At 37.5% G+C, this 18778-nt stretch overlaps 1 protein-coding gene across 1 annotated transcript in view; it reads right to left on the bottom strand.

The window, feature by feature from the left end:
- DNAJC12 (DnaJ heat shock protein family (Hsp40) member C12) overlaps nt 1-17503 on the bottom strand; it is a 35356-nt gene extending 17853 nt beyond the window's left edge. Inside the window, exons 1-2 of the mRNA XM_059054948.2 lie at nt 17173-17503; nt 6795-6873 (exon numbers count right to left, since the gene is read on the bottom strand). Of these exons, the coding sequence (XP_058910931.1) occupies nt 6795-6873; nt 17173-17250 (157 nt within the window). The 5' untranslated portion in view covers nt 17251-17503. The remainder of the gene's footprint in view (nt 1-6794; nt 6874-17172) is intronic.
- Nucleotides 17504-18778: the final 1275 nt, after the last annotated feature.

The following is an 18778-nucleotide window of genomic DNA, read 5'->3' as shown; positions in this document are numbered from 1 at the left end:
GACGCGGGTTCGTGCCCCGGTCTGGGAAGATCCCACATGCCGCGGAGCGACTGGGCCCGTGAGCCATGGCCGCTGAGCCTGCGCGTCCGGAGCCTGTGCTCCGCAACGGGAGAGGCCACAGCAGTGAGAGGCCCACGTACCGCAACAAACAAAAAAAATAAATAAATAAAAATAAAAATAAGTCACATAGGGAATTCCCTGGAGGTCCAGTGGTTAGGACTCTTCTTTCACTGTGGGGGGTGCGGGTTCAATCCCTGGTAGAGGAACTAAGATCTCACAAGCTGATCCCACAAGCCGCATGGCCCAAAAAAGAAAAATAAAAAAAGTCACATAATGTCACTCCTCTGCTCAAAATTACTTCCATTTTGACTTTTCATTTCTCTTAGAATGAAATTGAAAATTCTTACCATGGCTACTAGGTCTGACATGCTCTGCCTGCCATCTGCCCCTCTCTTCCTTCTCTGACCTCAGTTTTTTAAATATTTATTTATGTATTTATTTTTGGCTGTGTCGGGTCTTAGTTGAGGCATGCGGGATCTTTCATTGCAGCGCACGGGCTCTTCATTGCAGTGCTCAGGCTTCTCTCTAGTTGTGGCACATGGGCTCAGTAGTTGTGGCACTCAGCCTCTCTAGTTGTGGCGCACGGGCTCAGTGGTTGTGGCACGTGGGCTTAGTTGCCCCACAGCATGTGGGATCTTAGTTCCCCAACCAGGGATCTAACCCGCGTCCCCTGCATCGGAAGGCAGATTCTTAACCACTGGACCACCAAGAAAGTCCCCTCCTATTCCTCCTATTTTTCCCATCTCCCTTGCTACTGCCATAGTAGGTTCCCTGATGTTCCTTGAGTACACCAAGCACACTCCAGCCCCAGGACTTGGCACTTGCTGTCCTTTGTACAGAACACTTTTCACCCCAAGCACTCACATGACTTACTTCCTCCAGATGTCAGGTCAGATGTTGTCTTGTTGATGGAGTTTTCTCTGACCATGCTACATAAAATAACTGCCCACTCCATCAGCCCCATTCCTTTATCTGCCTTGCCCTGCTTTACTTTTGTTCATAGTATCCCCTGACATTATATATAGTTATTTGTTTATGATCCACCTCCTCCATGAGAATACAAACCCCATGAAGGCAGAGACTTTGTTTTGTTTCTGCTGCATCCCTTGTACCAGAGCAGTGTCATAGGTGGTCAGAAAGTATTTGTTCAATGAATGAATGAGTGAATGCCTCCAATTTGGATGTGAATATAAAGATATTCATATAATCCTATTCCCTGAGCTCTAAGCACCAAAGAAATGACACATGACCTTAAAAGATTTTGTGAATTAGGCACGTTTTAATAGTATCAATGGGAAAAATAATTTAAATTATCCTGATGGTACTTAAAAATACCTCATGGGAAGTAGTCAATATCCTCTGGTACAGAAGATGTTAGGGCAAATGTACAGTCAATACTGATGGTACCACCATACCAATTGTGAAACTACTGAAATACTTCTGTACCTCAATTGGTACAGAGCTGCTGTTCCTGAGCTTTAATTCCCCCAAACACCACCACTTCAAGTGTTCCTCCAGCAGCCAGAAATACTTCCAACCATGGCAGGGCACCTCCAGGACCCTGTCCAAAGCTGGGCAGCACAGGTACATAATAGGTCATTAAATATTTAATATCACTGCTGGAGGTTGTAGCAATTAATAGATTAAAGGGAAGACCCTAAAGATGGGGTTATTAAAAGCTAGGGAAAACAAACACATAAAAAACATCTTGCAATAGCTGCTAGCTCCAGTGAGTAATCCTTCCTGTTGCTGACGACAGTGTCCAATGTATAAACGAGGTGTCACTGTTTCCAACGGGTTAAAAAGCTCATTAAATTATCACCATGGATGCACATGCCAGTTACTACTAGAGCAGAGGCTGTAAAGGTTTACATTTTTATTTATGATTCACCTTCTGTTTGCACATTATTGTTGGCCTCATTTTCCAGAGTTTCTGGAATGAAAGAATTATTCTAATATCAATCCCTCAACAGCAGTTGATAAGCAGAAAGCAAAAGAGACCTTACCTTTCCTGTTAGGTGGCCTTTTCCTTGTTCCATACCCTTCACCACATTTAATAAAAATGAGTTTGTATTTATATTTGTCCTTTAATATATCAGCTAATCAAATGAATCATACAAGATAAACATATACCTGTTCTGGGAAGAGAGATCTCATTTTATAAGCTTATACAAGCAAATGATGATAGAACCTTTAAGAGACATTCTGATTTAACTCCTAGGTCTACTTTGAAAATACAGAGGTTCTTGTAATTCATATTTCATAGTATAATTTGTATTATTATTATTATAGCCACAATTTAAATGTAGGCCACTTACAATTACTTGAGAAATAATAATAATAATATGATATCAGGACATGCTTTGAAAACAATCTGGAGGAAAATACACCAACTGTTAATAGTGGTTCTCTAGCAAAAAGAGATAAGAGCAGACTTTCACTTTCAACATTATTTAACACTGTATGTTATTTTTATTCCAAGGGGGAAAAAGCAATAAAGAGATTTTAAAGTAGGAAAACATTGAAATATTTCAGTTAGTAAGAGACAAAGAGTTCCCCTTCTTCAAATATTCAAATGTCTTTGAAGCCTGCAAATCAATAACAAAAATACCTTTTCACGGGTCCTTAATTTAGTTTGAAATCCCTTTCTTCAGGCTCAAAGAGAAGTTAATAAAGCATCAGCCTGAAACCATTACTGTTATGTGCACATAGGACTGGCATGAGTACCCGCCAGAGGCTCTTGATCTCAGTGACACAATTTCTATAGCACAGCCAGTCCTGCCTACATCACCCACAACTGCAGAGCAAAGATCTCTAAAAGCCTTAGATTTAGATTTTCTTTTTAATGAGAGTGAGAATGATCTGATGTTTACTTACAAAAAGAAAACTATCCCATTTTGTTAAATTTTTATCTTGGAATGCTGCATAAAAACAATAAAAGAAAGTCCACTGACTCATAATTGCCAACATTCATTGAGTTCTTCCTACATGCAAGATACATCATTTAATCCTCACAGAAGACACATGAAGTAATAATATGCTATTAGTCTACCCATTCTACCTAGGAGTATGTTGAGGCTCAAAGAGGTTGCCCCAAATCAACTAGCTCATAAGTGGGAGCTAGGAGCAATCCAGACAGACAAACCTGTGTTCATATCTACTACTCCGTCATGCTACCAAATCAGTCATTTCAGTGGCAGCGGTTGAGACTACATTTAGCAAACCAAAAAAGTGTATATACAAGTTTAATTTCTTCTACCTGCAGTTGTTCTAAAGGCTTAGCCTTTCACCTTAATGAAATATGTTTCAAAATCTGTCCAATATACTCTGGATTTCAGTCAAGCTAAAGTCAGCATCAGGGTGAATTTTTGTTTCACATTTTAAAATATTTTTATCAGTAACCTTAACACTTCTCCAAGTGTGTGAAGAACCACTTAAATTTTCAGAAAGCCATATTAATCCAAATTAAGTAAATGGATGCTTAAACAGATTTCAAAACAATTTCTACCCAAAGTTTGAATCATCTACCTACCGCAAGCCTTACGAGGGAAGATATTGATGTCTGTGTACCTTTTCATTTTAAACAATATTTACACAGTCCAGTGTTTCTCTGAACAAGAGGCCTTGCGGTAGCCCATACATGAAAACTCCCAACACTATGGCAACTAGAATGGCAATGATTGCACAATGATTCATCATGCATCCTGAATAGAAATTGTTTGCTGGGGACAGAAAAACAACTCAAAGCCATGCTTCACTGGAGAGGAACCCAGTTAAAGAATAATCTGTGGTGGTGGGTTTTTTTAAGTGTTTATCAAATTTTTATACTTTTATGCTAGGACATCTATCTTAATATTAACTCTAGTTTAGAGAGGTAATTCATATGTCTCCTACAGAAATGTTCACGAATTCATTCTTTCACTCATTCAAGAGATTATGTGCACAAAGTAGCTGTCCTCCATGGCAGGTGCTGTGCTAGGTGCAAGGCATACCACTTTGAATGAGATAAGCAGGAAGCCAGGCTCACTGAGCTTCCAGTATGACTAATAAGCAAATTGTCAACAAGAGGACAATATGATACACAGTTGGCCACCTGACGTATATGTAGGGTGCTCTGGGTAGCTGGGGCACACATAAATCCCAGAGGAAGTGATGGCTAAGCTGAGACCTGACTCAGGAGCACTACCCAACCAATCAAAAGCAGGGCAGGGAGATGGGCAGGCCTCGGGGATGTTCCAGGCAGAGAAAGCAATAGGTATAAAAGTCTAAAGAGTGGAGAGCAGGGCACATCAAGGAACCAAGGTAGTTGTGAGTGGCTGAAACATGGGGTTGTAAGCATGGTGGTGGAGAGAAAATGAGGATAGAGAGATAAGTGGGGAGCACAGCATGAAGGGTCTTGTACCTAAAGGCCCAGCAATGGCAAAGAATGAACTATCACTACACATACAATATGGGTAAATATCACAGACATAAGGTAAAGCGAAAGAAGCTACACGCAGAAGAATACATACTGTATGATTCCATTTACATGAAATTCAAAACTAGGCAAAACTAATCAATGATGATAAAGATCCAAAAATGGGAGAGGGTGCTGACATTGAACAGGACATGAAAAGGGACTTTCCCTGGGCTGGTGGAAATGTTCTACATCTTCATCTGGGCAGTGGTTAAACTGGCTATATGTGGACAAACATTTATCAGGTTTACACTTATGATTTGTTCGCATTGCCTTAATAAAAAAGAGGAGGGACTTCCCTGGTGGTCCAGTGATTAGGATTCCATGCTTCCACTGCAGGGGGCCTGGCTTCAATCCCTGGTCAGGGAACTAAGATCATGAAAGCCATGTGTCATGGCCAAGAAAAAGGAGGAGGGTCAAATGAGCAGAAACAATAGTTAAGTATCTAACAAAAGATGACTTCATACATTGGAAAATGACTTGTTTATACAAATCAAAGGGATCAATGATGTCTAGAGAAAATTAATTACGAGATTTATGATAAGGGAAAAATTTTTTTTAATGAAGAGGGGTTGGGTCTTACCATTTGTGAAATATGGAGTTATAGAAAGGTCTTAATCATAATATTTTCCTTATAGAAAAATCATATGTATACACATACTATACACGTACCTATAGTATACACATATAGTAAACATAGTCATCAAATTTAAGATAGTATTACCTACCCTGAGGGTAAAATCAGGGTAGGAATACACAAGAGATTTCAACTGCACTGGTAAAGTTTTAAGCTGTGTGATACATATATGGGCGTTTGTTATAGTATTCTTTGTACTGTTTTGTACATGTTAAATCTTTTATTTCTTTCCATAACTAGAAAGAAAGACCACTATTTGAAATGTGAAGCAATTAAAGGAGTCTTGTAAGGATTCAGGCATGACATGATAGTGGCTTACCTACTGCAGTGGCTCTGAGGATGGAGGGAAGAGGACCTACAGGAGAGAGATGAGGAAGGCAAATCACCAGCATTTGGTAGTCAATCAGATGTAGATGTGAGGCAGAGGAAGGAGACAGGTTTTTGCCTGACCAACTGAATGAATGGTGGTGCCATTTATTGAGATGGGGAAACATAGAAAAATGAGCATGATTTTAACAGGTGAGAGGAGGATGAATAACGAGTCCAGTTTTTGACAGAGTGACTTTGAATTGTCTCCATACGGAGATTTCCAAGAAGCAGTTGAAGCTACAGTCTGAAACTGAGGAATGAGAACTGAGTTAAGGATAGATTGGAGAGCCATCAACAAATAGCTGGCGATTGAAACCACAGACTTGGACAAAACTCCAGAGAAAAAGTGGGGAGTAAACCCAGAAGAGAGTTTAGAAGGGAACCTTAGGACAGAAGGGAAGGACGTCACAAAGGAGACAGAAAGAGCAGCCCAAGAAGTAGGAGGAAAAGCATAAGGGCGTACGTATCCTGGTAGCTAAGAAAAAGGAGTGTCAAGAAGGTGACAATGGTCAATAGTGCCAAATTCTGATGCAAGCTCAGGGAAGGTAAGGACTACAATGTGGACCATTGAATTTGGCAGCCAGGAAGTCCTTGGTGACTATGACAAGAACTGTTTCCTAGAAAGGTGAGGAGGAAGTCAGACTGGGGTAAATTGAAAAGGGCAAAAGGGAAGTAGAGATACCAACTGTGGACTTCTTTTTCAGGAAGTTTGGCTCTAAATGGAAGGCAAGAGATAGGGAAAGAGCAGGAGGGCGACAGGTTAAGGAAGGATTATTGGTTTGCTTGTATTTTTTCAAGCTGAGCTACACAAAAACATTTATGTATAAATTTATGATCATGAAATTTAAAATATGATAAAGAAAAAATGTATGAATATATTATTATATAATATATATGGACCTATTCAGGTCTTCAAAATGAAGAAAACACAGCAAGGTTCTCATCAAGACAACGACCTGGTTACAAACATATTTAAGTCATGTTAACATTTGAGAACTGGTGAAATGAAGCATAAACTGGACAAATTTTAAACCATGAAGCAGAACATTACAGCAGAAAGATAAATGAATATCAAATGACTACTGTTAGAAAAAAGACCCTACCCAATTCCCTCCTCACCTTCCATATGATAGTGCAAAAACATTCATTGGCATTGAATGAAAGAATAATTTTGAGTGTAAATGGATAAAAGAAAATGAAGTTACTATTAAAGCCTTTTTAGATCTCTATGCTATACATGTTCATGAGAAACAGCCATTATTAAATACTTACCAGCTTTGGAGTTTTCAGGATGCTTGTCGGGGTGACATTCCAGGGCCCTGACCTTAAATTCTGCCAAGATTTGTTCAGCCTAAAACAAAAATCAATGTTTACAATAAGGAATCCAATTTGAATGGAATGAAGGAAGAACTTGGTGTCAGTTTTTCCCAAAAAAGCCATGATCACCCAACTTTTTATTTTGATCCCTATATTTGTATTTTGACTTTTTACTCTAAGAAATTATTTTCTCAATAACAAAATTCAGAAAGTATCCAATAAAAGCTCCTATTCAAATAGTAGTCTGTGATAATAATTTAACTTGCTACTGTATTTAGATGATGGCCCAAGACACCTATGAGTTCAAAAGTCAAAAATGGTCAGATAGGTTTATCCTAAGAATATATGAAAGGTGTGTTCACACATCCGTGTTCTTCTAAGGATGCTTAGCCACCAACCATTATTCAAGATGACTATCCAGGAACTTCCTTGGCATTCCAGTGATTAAGACTCTGAGCTTCCTTTGCAGGGGGCATGGGTTCAATACCTGGTCGGGGAACTAAGATCCTGCATGCCTTGTGGTGTGGCAAAAAAAATTAAATTTAATTAAATTTTTTAAAATCAATTTTAAAAAAGACTATCCAGTTTATAAATTACCCATTTTAAAGTTCTTTCTGTCTGCCTTTTGGCCCTTTTGTGGGTTTTTTTTTTGTGTGTGTGTGTGGTACGCGGGCCTCTCACTGTTGTGGCCTCTCCCATTGCGGAGCATAGGCTCCGGACGCGCAGGCTCAGCGGCCATGGCTCACGGGCCCAGCCGCTCCGCGGCATGTGGAATCTTCCCGGACCGGGGCACGAACCCGCGTCCCCTGCATCGGCAGGCGGATTCTCAACCACTGCGCCACCAGGGAAGCCCGACCCTTTTGTTTTTTATTAAGAATTTCACAGTTGGGAATTAGGGGGTTAGATAAATGTAGTCAAAAGGTACAAACTTCCAGTTATAAAATAAATAAGTACTAGAGATGTAATGTACAACATGATAAATATAATCAACACTACTATATGTTATATATGAAGGGTGTTAAGAAAGTAAATCCTAAGTAGAGTTCTCATCAGAAGGAAAAAAATGTCTATTTCTTTAATTTCATATTTATGTAGATGATGGATGTTCAATAAACTTATTATGGTAATCATTTCATGATGTATGTAAGTTAAATCATTATGCTGTACACTTCAAACTTATACAGTGCTATATGTCAATTATATCTCAATCAAATTGGAAAGGAAATTTTTCACAATTTAAAAAAAAAGGATAAACCTGATAATTTTGTTACCAATAAACAGTTTGGTTAGAGATTTTGATTGGGAAAACAGAAACTTCAACCCAAACTAAAATGAGGTTTGGGCTTCCCTGGTGGTGCAGTGGTTGAGAGTCCGCCTGCCGATGCAGTGGATATGGGTTCGTGCCCCGGTCGGGGAGGATCCCGCATGCCGCGGAGCGGCTGGGCCTGTGAGCCATGGCCGCTGAGCCTGCGCGTCCGGAGCTTGTGCTCCGCAACGGGAGAAGCTACAGCAGTGAGAGGCCCGCATAACACAAAAAAAAAAAAAAGAAAGAAAGAAAGAAAATGAGGTTTGAGGGCCATTTATGATTTTATTTGATTTCACTCACTCATCTAATCCTTACTATAATGAATTATCAAGACTTGGCTTCATTAATTATAATTGCAATGTCAACAGCAGGATACAACAGTGGTTATGAGGCTCTTGGATTCTGATTACTTTGTTTTAAATCCCTGTTCTGCCCTGAGACTTTAGGCAAGTTGTGTAATTTCTATGTGCCTAGGTTTCCTCATCTTTATGTTTCATGAATAAGTTGAGCACTTAACACAAAGCCCAATCACAGTAAGAACTCAATAATAGTAGCTATTATTAAATGTCAGTGGTTAAGTAACTTGAACTCATTTAGCTTATTACTATAAAAGCTGAGTTTTTTGTTAACTAAGCAGATGGAATTCAAATCCAATAACCATAACCACTGCTTTATGTGGCTGAATTCTTCAGACTTAGGGACCTATTATCAAGTACTATATTTACTATACATGAATTACTGAAAGCAAATTGCCTCTTGTTTGAGAAATGAATTCTCAAGCAGTTCAGCTCAGTATTGTCATAAGATTCATGGGAGAAACATTTTTATCAGCTCCACATCATCCTTAATCAATTCTCATAAAAAAAAATCTTCACTTTTACAATCAAAGACAGGCTTATTACATATGAGTATGTTTAAAGCCCAGACTGATATCTCTACTCTTTTCCGTGTTAAGCATGTACTGGGAAACACTTGGAATAACAGGAAGAGATAGATTTCCTAGTAAGAACAGTAATTAATTATGTTTCCTCTTCCTGGGTGCTCCCTTTACCTCTTAGTCACCATGACCTGCTAATAGAATGAAGAAAATTGAGATTGGGACTTGTTTTTAAATTTTAAATATTAAGTATTTTAAAGAATCTAGTAGTAAGCATTTTTAATTAACAAGTAATTTATGAATACTCACGAACTCTCTTTGAAACAATTTCTATCAATACAGAACTTTTTTTAAAAAACCTTTACTCCTTTTCTCCTAGCATGACAGAATCCTTCAAGACACATTTTTACACACTTATATACATATTTATGTTTATATTTTGGGGGGATTTAATAACACAAAGGGATAAAATTGTACCTATCTATCAAAGGTAGAAAGTTTGGAGGTTTTGTTGTTGTTTTATTTTTTAATTCCTAACCCATCTTTAAAAACTAAGAATAATCCATATCTATCTTTCATTACTTTTCATAGTTTTATTGTCACAAAGTTTATCACAAATCTCCTATGTACGGCTGGTTCTGGGTAAACTAACTAGTAAAGAGGCTTAGTTTGTCTTGGGCATGTTCTATTTATCTCCTGGCATCACCACCCCACGTGCCTGGTGCCAAGTGTGGCCCATGGACAAGTGAGGCCCTCCATGTCAAGGTCCACTGAATCTTGCCTTCCAGACCGAATGTCCAATGGTCTGGAAAGCTGCCTATCCTGTTGGCCAATAAACATACAAAAAAGGTTCAGTTTTACTCATAATTAAATAAATCAAAACATCCACGGGATGATCATGACCAGTGTCACTGAGGATGCAAAGAAATGAACTCTCTCATACTTTCCCAGTGAGGACGTAAATGGTGCAGATTTTCTGGAAATCAATTGGGATATACACATATATAAAAATCCCTGGGAATTCCCTGGCTGTCCAGTGGTTAGGACTCCATGCTTTCACTGCCAAGGTCCCAGGTTCAATCCCTGGTCAGGGAACTAAGATCCCACAAGACAGGTAGCACGGCCAAAACAATACATTAAAAAAATTTTTTTTAATCCTGTAATTTTTTTCATACTCTTTGATTCAACAATTTCAATTCTAAGAATTTGGCTAAGAGAATAATCAGAGGTAGGAAATGGATTTAGTTATAAGAAAGTTCAATGAATTAGAAGTTAATACACTTTAGGGCTTCCCTGGTGACACAGTGGTTAAGAATCCACCTGCCAATGCAGGGGACACAGGTTCGAGCCCTGGTCCGGAAGATCCCACATGCTGCGGAGCAACTAAACCCGTGTGCCACAACTACTGAGACTGCACTCTAGAGCCGGCAAGCCACAACTACTGAGCCCACGTGCCACAAATACGGAAACCTGTGCACCTAGAGCCCATGCTTTGCAACAAGAGAAGCCACCGCAATGAGAAGCCAGAGCACTGCAATGAAGAGTAGCCCCCGCTTGCCGCAACTAGAGAAAGCCCACACGCAGCAACAAAGACCCAATGCAGCCAAAAATAAATTAATTCGTTAAGTAATTAATTAAATTAAAAAGTTATACATGAAAAAAAAAGTTATACATGTTAAACAGAAACCTATGTGCCTAGTAATAGGATATTTGTTAAAGTTAATTGTAATATAGCTATAAGATGGGATATTTTGCAGTCATTAAAAATATCATCATTTAGTAGAAGACAATAATCTGAGAAATTTTATATAATGCATTCTATGAGAAAAAGTAAGCTACAAAGTATTATGTACGGTATAAAACCTTAATGTTTTCTCAAAAGGAATTATGTAACATGTGTATATGGTGGCGCAGTGGTTGAGAGTCTGCCTGCCGTTGCAGGGGACACGGGTTCGTGTCCCGGTCCGGGAAGATTCCACATGCCGCGGAGCGGCTGGGCCCGTGAGCCATGGCCTCTGAGCCTGCGCGTCCAGAGCCTGTGCTCCGTGGCGGGAGAGGCCACAACAGTGAGAGGCCCGCGTACCACAAAAAGAAAAAAAAAAGACAATGATAATAATAGCTAAGATTTATTGAGACCTACTCTGTGCCAGGCACTGTTCTAAGTACTTCATATATAGCATCTCATTTAATTCCCACAGCAACTCTATGAGGTGGGTACTATTATTATTCCCATTTTGCAGATTAAGAAACCAAGACATAGGAAAGTTAAGTAATTTTCACAAAGTGACAGAGCTACTAAGTCGCAAAGCCAGGATTTCAAATCAGACAGTCTGACTCCAAACACATACAAAAATATATATATAAATATTTATACATATACACATGTACTTATTACATAATACATAAATACAGCATATATGCATGCATAATTGGCATGCCTATGTCATACTCCCAAACATTAAGCACTTTTCTCTGTGCTCTCTTCATACTCCTCATTTCTTTATTGAACATATATTAATTTTAGAAATTAAATTTTAAAACTTAAAAACTTATCTTTTCCATATCCTAATAGCACAGTATTTTGCTCTGTGCCAGGAAATACTCGTGTGCAATAAGGACTAATTTGATTCCCACTTGAATGGATCTTCTCCAGCTTTTCCCTGGCCACACAAATGCCCTCTGACTCTCCCTCCATGCATTTAAATTTTAACCAAGTAAGATCGTTTCATGCCCCATCTCTTCTCTGAAGTCTTCTCAGATATTCTTTCCTTAATTCCTGTTGCACTTATAAACAGTACCACACAGCACAGTACTTATTTGTCCTGGAATTGTTTCCTGTGTATGAGCTTTGATTCTTCGACTGGATGCCAATCTCCTTTCATACTGGCACCATGTCTGACTTTTTTGTTTTGTTCTCCCCCCATCACGTCTAGTACTGGACCAATGCCAAGTGTTGAATGAATACTTGATTATAGAGTGACAGGTATTCTTCAAATAACATGACTGTAGTGTAATGGGAGCGTTCTGAAAATGTGATTTATTCATTAAAAGAATGCATTGATTCATGTGCTGGAAATGTATATGCTACAGAATATGTTGCAGAAAAGACAAGACCCATTTTAATAAGTGGGTTAACATCCATCATTTCTATTTACTTAGTTTGAAACTGGATTTTTCCCACAAAATGCCCGATATTAGTAATATCCCTGAAATAGATTTCATGAGAGATCATCTTACATAATTCTAATGAAATGATAATTAATCAGCATGAGCTATAGAAGTGATTTGAGCCATAAAATATACAATGGTAATACTGGGTTAAAATCCATAAAATACAATAACTATCTATTAATTTACAGTGACAAAAATAGTTGAATAAGTAAGTAAATGTGGAAGAAGGGGTAGCTTTTCTTTACCGAAGAATTCCAAGTAATAAATGTAAATGGATGAGGAAAATAGAAAGTCACCATTAGGCAAACACCATAACAGTAATTCTTATAGGCAAGATTTCCTAAAGGATGCTAAAATCAGTGGGTGAACGTTTGAGGAGAAACACTGTGGTCTCAAAGAACTGTCACCAATATATTTGTTAACTACAAAAGGGAAAATAGTAACCCTACACTGCAAAAACCTGGCAGAAGAAAGCTGACAGACACAACTTAACCAAATGATCAAGGTTAATAAGACATATCTACATCAGATACCCCTGAAATGATGCACTGAGAAAGGCACACCATCACTTCTGGGGTGTTCTTTCCAAAAACACATAAACTCACTCTAATCATGGGAAAAGATCAAGCAAACCAAAATTGAGGGACATTCTACAAAACAACTCACCACTACTCTTCAAAGTGTCCAGGTCTTGAAAGACAAGGAAGATATGAAAAATTGTCATTTTGGAGGAAAATAAGGGAACCAGACAACTAAGTACAATAAAGGATCCTGGCTTGGATCTTGGAAGAGAAAAAGGGTATTAGTAGAAAAAATTGATGAAACTGGAAGGAACCCTATACTTTAGATCAGGGATTGACTAACTCTGGCCCACAGCCCACATATGGCCCACCACCTGTTCTTAAAATAATGCTTTATTGGAAGACAGCCATGGTCATTCATTTACATGTTATCTATAGCTACTTTCTCACAATGGCCAAATTGAGTGGTTGTGGCAGAGACCATAAATCCTGCAAAATCTAAAATATTTGCTATCTCAGGGTCAGCACCAAGATGACACACGCAGGGACTTCCATGGTGGTCCAGCAGTTAAGACTCTGCATTCCCAATGCAGGGGACACAGGTTCAATCCTTGGTCAGGGAACTAAGATCCCGCTTGCCACACACGCCAAAAAAAAAAAAAAAAGATGAGACAAGCAGGACACCTGGGTTTAAGGAAGTACTCTCTCTCAGGTCTCTGCACTTGCAGAAACTCTGAGAGTTAATGCCTCCTTAAATTTTGCATCATAAGCACACTGCTTGCCTCACCCTAGTGCTGACCCTGTCTATCTGGTCCTTTACAAAAACTGCTTGATGACCACTGGTTGAGTTAATACTATTGTACCAATGTTAATTTTCTGATTTTGATAATTGTACTACCATTAAATATGATGTTAACATTAAGGAAGCTGGGTGAAGTGTATACAAGAACTCTATTATGTTTGCAACTTTTCTGTAAGCCAAAAATTATTCCAATATAGATGGAGCACAGAGGATTTTTAGAGCAGAGAAACTACTCTCTATGATACACTATGATAAGGTGGATAAATGTCATTGTACACTTGTCCAAACCCACAGAAAGTACAAACCCAAGAGTGAACCATAATGCAAACTATAGACTTTGGGTGATGATGTGTCAATGTAGGTTCATCAGTTGTAACTTTGGTGGGAATGTGGATAATGGGAGAAGCTATGCATCAGTGGAGGGGGCAGGTATATGGGAAACCTCTGTATCTTGCCCTCCACTTTGCTATGAACCTAAAATTGCTCTTTAAAAAATTCTATTAAAAATCGTTTCAAAATAAAATATTTTTAAAATAATGTGAATTATAGAATAGAATGGGGACTTCCCTGGTGGTGCAGTGGTTAAGAATCTGCCTGCCAATGCAGGGGACACAGGTTCGAGCCCTGGTCCAGGAAGATCCCACATGCCGCGGAGCAACTAAGCCCAGGCACCACAACTACTGAGCCTGTGCTCTAGAGCCTGCGAGCTACTGCTACTGAAGCCTGCACACCTAGAGCCCGTGCACCGCAAAAAGAGAAACCACCGCAATGAGAAGCCCGTGCACCGCAACGGAGAGTAGCCCCTGCTCGCCACAACTAGAGAAAGCCCGCGCGCAGCAATGAAGACCTAATGCAGCCAAAAATAATTTAATTAATTGATTTTTTAAAAATAGAATAGAATGAATTTATGAAGTTCCAAGTGTACAGTGTTACTGTGAGGCCAAAACAACTCCCTCAACCATGACAACTTACTATATGCCAGGCACCATTCTAAGCACCTTATGTATCATGTCTCATTTAATCCCAACAACACCTCCATGAGGTGGGTACTATTATTATCCCCATTTGCAGATTAGGAAACCCAGCCATAGAAAAGTTAAATAATTTTCCCAAGGTTACATAGCCAATAAATGGTTAAGATTTAAACCCAGGTGGTCTGAAGTCAATAAGAAAGAGAACTAGAAAAAAAATAGGTGTTTCTATTTATTGAGTTTATGCTCAGTTTTCCAGTCCATGAAATCTTGAAATGAGAAAGTCTTCTTATTACTACTGAAATGATGACCAGATATTAAAAAGTCAATTAAGATCCACACCAAAGAGGATGCCTTACACCACTAGTGTGTGGTATATGCATCAATAAGGACTTCAGAAGATTTCATAGCATGTGTCTATGTATAATCTGATTTAGGGAGAAAAAGCTAACTGATTTGGGCTCAAATTTCAGTAAATGTTTTTGAACAGGGAGTATTTGTTTTCTACTCAACAGCATGGAAATCCTCCCGTGGCCTCATATATGTCATTTAATTAATTTCCAACACACGCTTTAAAGTGTAAGAACTGTATACTAAAGCAAAGAATTATGTGTGTATCTAACTCAATTGTTGTAAGTGGAATCAAAATATCAAGCTGCTTTGAAATTATAACTGCTAAATTGCTCTTGGATAGGAACAGTTCTGGTTAATTTTTTAGAGCATCAGATCAAGGAATATTTGAAGTAAAGAAAATCCATGCAACACAATTTTAGGAAATGTCATAGTAATACTCAAAAAAAGGCATTAAAATATTTTTCAGTGAGAAGGATACATATAAAAAGAGGGGAGAGGGGAATTCCCTGGCAGTCCAGTGGTCAGGACTCCGCCCTTCCACTGCAGGGGGCACGGGTCTGATCCCTGGTCAGGGAACTAAGATCCCGCAAGCCGAGCAGTGTGGCCAAAACAAACCAAAAAAAAGGCGGGGCAGGGGGTAAGATATATATAAAAATAATCGACAAAATTGTGACAGGTCATTGCATTTTAAATAAATGACTGTTACCTACACATGCTATGCCATTGACAGAATTAGTAAAATTCATCCGGAAGAAGGAATGTCAAGACAATGCTTTCTTTCTCCTTTTAATATATGCTACAGTATACACAGAGAGTATGACTATAACTGGTAACCACAAAATGAAACTGTTATAAACATAAACAAACAACAGGATCATTTTTTTTAGTCTATTCAAGACTAATCTTTCTTTGTAGAAAGATTGAAAAGACAATAACATAACTACAAAAGACTGACTAAAGGGTCAAGAGATTTATTAAGGGGATATTACAACCTTTACTTTAAATCTAGCATGACAATATTTTTTATATATCCAAATCGTGAAACTTTTCAAATTAAATTATGTTCCTTTGATTCAAATAGTTCCTTCAAAAATTATTTGGCAAGAGTATAATCCAAAGTATGAATAACACATAATAAGCTTTCTCAGTTGCTCTAAGTGTGTTTAACTACAAGGTAGCTAAGATAACTTCCTCAGGGTGACGAAATTAGAGATAATCCTTTGTGTCCAATATTATTCTACTCTCCAAACAAAACGAAGTACATTTTATTACTTAACTCCAGCCTTATGAAACAAAGATGAATAGAAAAATAATTTGCTTTAAAATATTTTAATATTAATAGCTATATTTTAGTAATAAAATAAATATTTTAATAATTTTATATAAATATAAAATAATATGAATATATTTCATAATATAATTGAAATATATTTCATATTCATCTCAATATTTAAAATATTTAAAAACGGTAAATAAATGAAATGTTTAACAATAAGAGAATAACCAGTTGTGGTACAATAGTAAAATGAAATATGGATTCATTAACATATATATGAAGAATCTTTAGTAGCCTGGAGAAATCCTTTTTATAATGTTAGTGGATAAAAAGCGAACTTGTCTTCAAAAATACATACATAGGAAAAAGACTGGTGATTAATATACCAAACATTAATAGTGTTACCCTTGGGAGGTAGAATTATAAATGAACTTTCCATAATTTAAAAAAGTTTTACAATGTTTATAATTATCTACAGGGACCTTTAAAAACATTGTTCCATTATAGATCAAGTGAACAATTATAGAGTTTTCAAACATTTTGTTTCAGAAGCCAGACTTTAAAGAAGTAATTCCTCTCACACAATTTGAAATATTAACATAAAAGGATGTTTCTTGGTTTATATAATTTAACTGCTCACATAAAACTATATATTTTAACAAAACATTTTAAAATCACTAATTACTAGAAAATTACATCTCATCTCAATTACAGTGTAAATTACCATAATAAAGATATAGCTTATGTATACTATGAAACACTGCCAATAGCAATTACAATTAAATTTCAAATATGTATTTTTAGTATATTTGAAATAGAGTCTATGGCCATGTGCCAGAATACACATATTCAATCAGAAGCTTCCATAAAACTGAAAAAGGACACTATTCAAGTAAAGACCCTGCACATATTTAAGTCCTTAACTTTCTCTGAGCCAAAAGTGCTTTAAAATAATACAAGATTAGATTTTTAGGCAACGTAAGTTACAAATTAAAACCTTAAATAAAAACTTGAAATACTGTTGTGAAAAAGAGCGGCATTATTCACTGCCTTACCGAAGACAGTTCATCACATCCCAGTAACGTGTAGTAATCTTCAGTATCTTCCAACCTGTAATTCAGTATCGCGTCCATTTAGATTACTAAATCAGCTTTTCTACCCTCTGAAACAAGAGGCACAATGAACTGCGAATTAACAGGAAAAGCCTTATGAGGTCTGGTTTACAGCTGCGCGTTCCAAACGACAATAACTAGATTTAAGTCTGGCCACAGTCAACACACCAGATGTCATCCTAGACCTTTGTAAACTCTACCTTTCATTGGCTGTTTATACAAGAGAAAAGAATAGCCCACGAGCAGAACTGTTGCAGTGCTGCCTGGGATCTGTAGTTTGAATTTATGTAAGCGATGTAGATGAACCATTCCTCTCATGAGTTGACAAAGACTGTCCATTTTTACACATTCCCCAAATTGGCCATCTTTTCATCTCCTATATATTTTTATCTTTTTCCATTTTTTAAGGGATATAAAAAAATTGAAGCATTATGGTAAAATCTTAGGATTTGTTAAATAAGAGAGGTAGGCTCTTTTCTGAGTGTTTAGAGTATTTCATAAGTTTTAAAATAGTTTAAGAGTAGAAAGAAATAGACTAAGAAAGCAAACTTGTACTCATTTGACAATCTATTCATTCAATAAATATTTATTGATGACCTATTTTATGCTCAGCACAATTGTAGAAAAAGGTGTGGTAAACAAGTCTCTGTTTTTAGGGAACTTACGTTCTGACAGAGGGAGGCAAACAAGACACATGCAAACAAAGAGGATTATTTAAAGTAGTGATTTGTGTCACAAAGGAAATAAAATATGCCAGTGAGAAGGAGAACTGTATGATGACTGGGGTCTGTTCACTGTGCCATTTCTCCTGGGCTGTCTATCTCCACACTCAGGAGTGTGTCTGGCCTAGGGTGGGTCCAGGGTGCCTGTATTTCAGCTCACTGTGGCCCTACGAAATGCAGGATTTAGTGAAGAAAATGAGTGGTCAGGGATACATTTTAACTGCCTTAACCCTTTAAATGCCTCCATAAACTATCGTGTTAAAAAAATACTTTTTCACTGAGCTCACCAATATACATCTTTTTTAAGGTTTATTTCTGAAGAGAAATCACTGAAGTACCATTTTTACTAATCCTTCATTATATATCATTTCTTGCTGAAAGTTTGGTGTGGAATTTTAAAACGAAGTACAAATTTTGTTTTGGAAATTTCACAACCCTTGAGGTATTTGGAGGCCCATTTGGACATCACAAAATCCTGACCAGAATAACTAACAAATGGCCTTAAAAGGATATGAAGTTACAGCTATGAAAAATAGTGGTGATTCCTCAAAAAATTAAACATAGAATTACCATATGATCTAGCAATTCAACTTCTGGTATACTCAAAAGAATTGAAAAAAGGAACTCAAACAGATATTTGTACACCCATGATCATAGCATCACTATTCACGATAGCCAAGATGTAGAAGCAACCCCAAGTGTCCATTAACAGAAGAATAAACAAAATGTGGTATATACATATAACGGGATATTATTCAGCCTTTAAAAGGGAAGGAAATTCTGACACACGCTACACGGATGACCCTTGAAGACATGCTAAGTGAAAT

This window comes from Kogia breviceps, chromosome 2 (genome assembly GCF_026419965.1).
Source record: "Kogia breviceps isolate mKogBre1 chromosome 2, mKogBre1 haplotype 1, whole genome shotgun sequence".
Taxonomy (NCBI): Eukaryota; Metazoa; Chordata; class Mammalia; order Artiodactyla; family Physeteridae; genus Kogia; species Kogia breviceps.
This window is presented reverse-complemented; position numbering and strand designations above follow the sequence as displayed.